We start from the raw sequence: 5403 nt of genomic DNA, 5'->3' as shown, positions 1-5403 counted from the left end.
TGGAGTGCAATGGCTTGATCTCGGCTCACTGCAATCTCCTCCTCCCGGGTTCAAGTGATTCTACTGTCTCAGCCTCCCATGTAGCTGGGATTACAGGTGCCCACCACTGTGCCTGGCTAATTTTTATATTTTAGTAGAGATGGGGTTTCACTGAGTTGCCCAGGCTGGTCTTGAACTCCTGAGCTCAGGCAATCTACCCACCTCAGCCTCCCAAAGTGCTAGGATTATAAGCATGAGCCACTGCACCCAGCCTGTGGTAGGTATTTTTTATATTTTAATTTGTATAGTCTAAGAACCATGAAACAGGTCTCCTGAACTAAAAAAATAAAACTCATAATTTGTTCAACAAGTTGAGAATCACTCATTTTTGCTTTCTTTTGAATTTGATGTTCTTTCAACTATACGACAAAGCCTTCATCATTGCTTTGATGAATTAGCCAGAACTTTTGAGTCATTCTGGGTTCTGTCACTCTCATGAGGACTCAGCTTCCATTGAGTCCTCTGTGCTTTTTTCTTTGCACAACTTGTCCTGAACCTGTAAGTTTAAGTTGAATCAACACAGCCAGAAACCCAAACCAAATAGCTGAGAGCAAATATGTGTAAGCCTGGGACCCATCAGCTTAACAGAGACAGTCTCCTCTGTCCTATCCCCTAAATTCCTCCCATTTTATTACAATTCTCTTTTCTTTCTAGTCTAGATTTCTCAACCTGATTTGGCTCAGCTCACATTCTCGGACATGTGAGCTGATTTTTACAGGCTTTAACTCAATACTAACTAAAGATTTGCCTCCTGGGCCACACTTTGATCTTCCTGGACTTACTTCAGGTCCTTGAATGCTTTATGACCCTACCTGAAAGCAAAATTCTCATACTTGTCTACCTGGCTGGCACTCAGATGCTCCAACGTTGAAACCCTCTAGGGCGGGGGAGAGTTCAGAGAGGACAAGGGGAGGAGAATCCAATTACAGAACAGCTTTTGGGTACTCCAGCACTGGCTCTCATAAGCAGATTGTACTTACCCTCTAGCAGGAATGTTATATTGAGAATTTGAAGGGAAGTTTGTCTAGCAAGAACTACCTGCTCTAGTCATCATTAATGGTCTATATTGGCAAGCAGTCATTCCACCAAATTCTGGCATGTAGGGCAAATTCCTTTCTGTTCAACTCAATAAGTCATTCTTTCGTGGGGGGACTCCAAAAGGTTTTGTTCAAACCTACATTAGCATCCAGTAATCACTCCCCAACAGTAAGTTTCTGTGATGAGTCATTCCAATAAACGTACCTGTACTTGTGGATTTTTTCCCCATAGTACCCAGAATTTTGCCGCCATTACCCATGAACTGTGAATTCTTGGAGAGGTTTACGTTTTCATAATCACATCCAGTCGTGACTTCCAAACATTGCCGAATCATTCTCTGCTCCATGCTTGCTGTTATTTCTTATTATTCACATCTTGGCACTGATGGAACACAGCTCCAACCCCTTTCTATTAATTTTACAAAGAAATGAATTACTTAAAATCTTTACTGCAGTTTTAGGCAGATAGAAGGAGCTTATAGTCAGCACGGGATGCAGCATAAGACTGGACAGAAATATTTCTTAAGATTCTCATGGAAATTGTCTGCACATGGCTTGGCCGCCTCTTTCAAAAAATCTCTCTCTCTTTTTTTTTTTATATTATACTTTAAGTTCTGGAGTATATGTGCAGATCTTGCAGGATTGTTGCATAGGTACACACATGCCATGGTGGTTTGCTGCCACCATCCCCCGTCATCTACATCAGGCATTTCTCCCAATGTTATTCCTCCCCAACCTCCCCACCTCCCACTATTCCTCCTCTAGCTCCCACCCCACAACAGACCCCAGTGTGTGATGTTCCCCTTCCTGTGTCCATGTGTTCTCATCATTCAACTCCCACATATGAGTGAGAACATGTTGTGTTTGGTTTTCTGTTCTTGGGTCTGTTTCCTGAGAATGATGGTTTCCAGCTTTATCTATGTCCCTGCAAAGGACATGAACTCACCCTTTTTTACGGCTGCATAGTATTCCATGGCATACATGTGCTATATTTTCTTTGCCCAGTCTATCATTGGTGGGCATTTGGGTTGGTTCCAAGTCTTTGTTATTGCGAACAGTGCTGTAAACATACTTGTGCATGTGTTTTTATAATAGAATGATTATAATCCTTTGGGTATATACCCAGTAATGGGATTGCTGGGCCAAATGGTATTTCTAGTTCAAGATCCTTGAGGAATCACCACACTGTCTTCCACAATGGTTGAACTCATTTACACTCCCACCAACAGTGTAAAAGCATTCCTATTTCTCCAGATCCTCTCCAGCATCTGTTGTCTCCTGAACAGATGGGTGAAGCAGCCTGAAGCAAGTCAAGGTGCCACTGCCTAGGGCCCAGCTCAGAGGTTACCAGGGAGGCCCGGGTCTGGTTCCCTGGGGCTCATAGCACCCTGTTACCTGGATCTGCACATGGGGGTGCCTTTCTGCATCTTGCCATCAGGTAAGTGCTCCTCCAAGCCTCCTCCTGCCAGCCTGGAGACAGTGGCCTGAACCACACCCCTACTGCATGCCAGCAGAGCCCTCCAGACCAGAAGCCGCACAGCGGTTAGCCCTGGCTTGGACACTGGGCCTGGGGCACCAGAGCGGGAGCTGGCCACCCAGCTCCAATCCTGTGGCTCCAGAGTGCCCCGTCGCCAATAGCCATGTGTTCTGGGTGCAGACGGGTGGCAAAAGAGCCTGAGGCAGGGTCTGGGCTCGGTGGGCTGCTTGTGCTCCCGATTTTGAGGCCATTTGCAGCAAGCTCCCGCAGCCCGAGCTCCAAGCTGCAGCCGCCGCCACCTGCACCAGCACCGCCCAGGTTGTCTTGGGGGCTTTCTTCAGAGGAGGCTGTCAGCATCCTCAAGTTGCAGGCGCTCTAGCCCCAGCACTGCTCCAAGAGGCTTTTTCTCAGCAGCGGCCTTCTCTTCTCAATGGCCTGAAACCTCCATCGATTCCCACGAAGTTTACCGGGAACACAAGGCTGTCACTAACATTGATGGCGCCAGGACTTGCGCGCGTGGGTTGCACACGTCGGTCACTGAGCCACGTGCAGTGACGCCACCTGAGGCGCACACGCCGCACGCTGTGGCTTGCATGTAGAGGCTTGGCCACGCCGCACGCCGCACGCGCGCGCCGCACGCGCGCGCCGCTCGCTGTGGCTTGCCTGTAGAGGCTTGGCCTCGCGCAGCCGCAGGTGCATAACGGCTTGGCTCGCCTGCAGCGGCTTGGCTTGGCTTTGGCGTTCCTGGCTCAGCGCGGTGTTCCTCGCTTGGCTTAGTGTTCCTAGCATTGATTGACGTTTCCTCCCTCGCATTCCTTTGCTGGGCTTGACCTTTTCTCTGCTAAGCTTGGCATTCCCCTGGCGGGGCTGGGTGTTTCCTTGGGTTGGAGTGGGCTCTCCCTGGGTGGGCGTGGGCTTTCCCTGGGTGGGCTGGGCTGGGCTGGGCTCCCCTCCTGGGGTTGGCAGGTTTGGGCTGGGATTGACCTTTCTCTTCAAACAGATTGGAAACCCGGAGTTTCCTGCTAGTTGGTCAAGCTGGTTCGTAGAGGCGATCTGCCCGCTACTACTGGCCTCCCCGGCTGTTAAACGCAGATGGTGGCTGAAGTTTTTTCAAAGCCGGCTGCCTCCGATATGAAGAAGCCCCTTGCCCTCAGGAGCAAGATGGGCAAATGGTGCTGCCACTCCTTCCCCTGCTGCAAGGGGAGCAAGAGCAATGTGGGCACTTGGGCAGACTATGACGACAGTGCCTTCGAGGAGCCAAGGTACCAGGTCCGTCGAGAAGACCTGGGCAAGCTCCACAGAGCCGCCTGGTGGGGTAAAGTCCCCAGAGCCGATCTCATCGTCATGCTCAGGAGCACTGATGTGAACCAGACGGACAAGGAAAAGAGGTAACTGGGCCTCGCTGAGAGGAGGTGGGATGGTGTGGATGTGCCCTACTGGTGTGGGGGCGGTGGCGGGGTGCCTGGCTTTATCGTCTCTGCAGGCCCCACACCACCCTGGGTGTGGAAACCTCAGAGGGGTCAGGGCACAGGCCTCTTTATGAGCAGCAACACGAAAACAAAACTTTAACTGATTTCCAATCAAATTATAATTTCCCTCATAGAACACTAATAGACTGTCTTAAAGTGATGTAACTCGCAAAATTAAATCGTTGCAGCAGATTATTTTTAAGGTACACATTTTAGAACAATGTTATATACGTTATAGAAAGGTATATATTGAGAACTAAGTCCCATAGTATATCAACTTGTGGCTAAATATTCTTCAAATAAATTTCAATATGCGTTTCATATCAATGTATCCTGTGTAAATATGTTATTTACTGAGAAACCTTAGAAGGAAAATAAATGGGAAGATGGTTTTTGTCTTTGAATAGGAAGACTCATTTCTCTTAAGATATGAGCTCTTTCTGTGTTTATCACTTGTACCTAAGCCAAATGAAAATAGCAAAGTTTTAGCGTTTTTAAATTAGGCATGCTGTCTGTTATTGTGATAAATTAATTTTTTTGTAGCAGAATAGAAAAAGATTTGCTTTTCCAGATGCCAAAATTTGCATGTGCTATTTCCACCAATTGTTTACTAACACCTGAAAAGACATAAATAAGCAGAACAGAGTAGGAATCCAGAAATACCCAAATGTATGTAAGAATTTAGCCCTTGATAATAGTGATGTTTTATATTAGTAAAAAATTATTCATAAGTGAAATGCATGCTGTTTGGAGAAACCTAGCTAGATTTTTATGTCAGATAAATAAATTCCTGGAGTATAGATTAAAAAACTTTAAGTACACAAAAGGCAAAGAGTACCAGAAAAAAAACCACAAATTGCCTATTTATATGTGCATTATATAAATGCCTACATATATATATGCATATATAAATATTTAGGTGAAGTCTTACTCCATCACCCAGGCTGGAGTACAGTGGTGTGATCTCGGCTCACTGCAATCTCTGTCTCCCAGGTTTAAGCAATTCTCTGCCTCAGCCTCTGGAGTAACTGAGATTACAGGTGCCCGTCACCATGCCTGGCTATTTGTTTTTGTATTTTTGGTAGAGATGGGTTTCATCATCTTGGCCAGGCTGGTCTTGAACTCGTGAACTTGTGATCCACCTGCCTTGGCCTCCCAAAGTGCTGAGATTATAGGTGTGAGCCACTGTGCCTGGCCTATATATGCAGATATATTTTTATGTTCACAATGACCTTCCTAAGAACCTCCCAAACAAGTATTCTGAAGGTTGGTTTGGCAAAATAAAAAAGAACACCTGTATATAAGAAAAAAATTGACAAAGGTCCAACATCCTTACAAAACATGTATTTTCATTTTACAGAGAATTCTTTCAAATCAACCA

The 5403-nt window shown here is 46.4% G+C and overlaps 1 protein-coding gene across 1 annotated transcript in view; it reads left to right on the top strand.

The window, feature by feature from the left end:
- Positions 1-3645: 3645 nt before the first annotated feature.
- LOC108297654 (POTE ankyrin domain family member B3-like) overlaps positions 3646-5403 on the top strand; it is an 18164-nt gene continuing 16406 nt past the window's right edge. The window contains exon 1 of the mRNA XM_017520318.2: positions 3646-3941. Coding sequence (XP_017375807.2) covers positions 3646-3941 — 296 coding nt within the window. The remainder of the gene's footprint in view (positions 3942-5403) is intronic.

The sequence above is a fragment of the Cebus imitator genome, unplaced genomic scaffold (genome assembly GCF_001604975.1).
Source record: "Cebus imitator isolate Cc_AM_T3 unplaced genomic scaffold, Cebus_imitator-1.0 Scaffold825, whole genome shotgun sequence".
Classification (NCBI taxonomy): domain Eukaryota; kingdom Metazoa; phylum Chordata; class Mammalia; order Primates; family Cebidae; genus Cebus; species Cebus imitator.
This window is presented reverse-complemented; position numbering and strand designations above follow the sequence as displayed.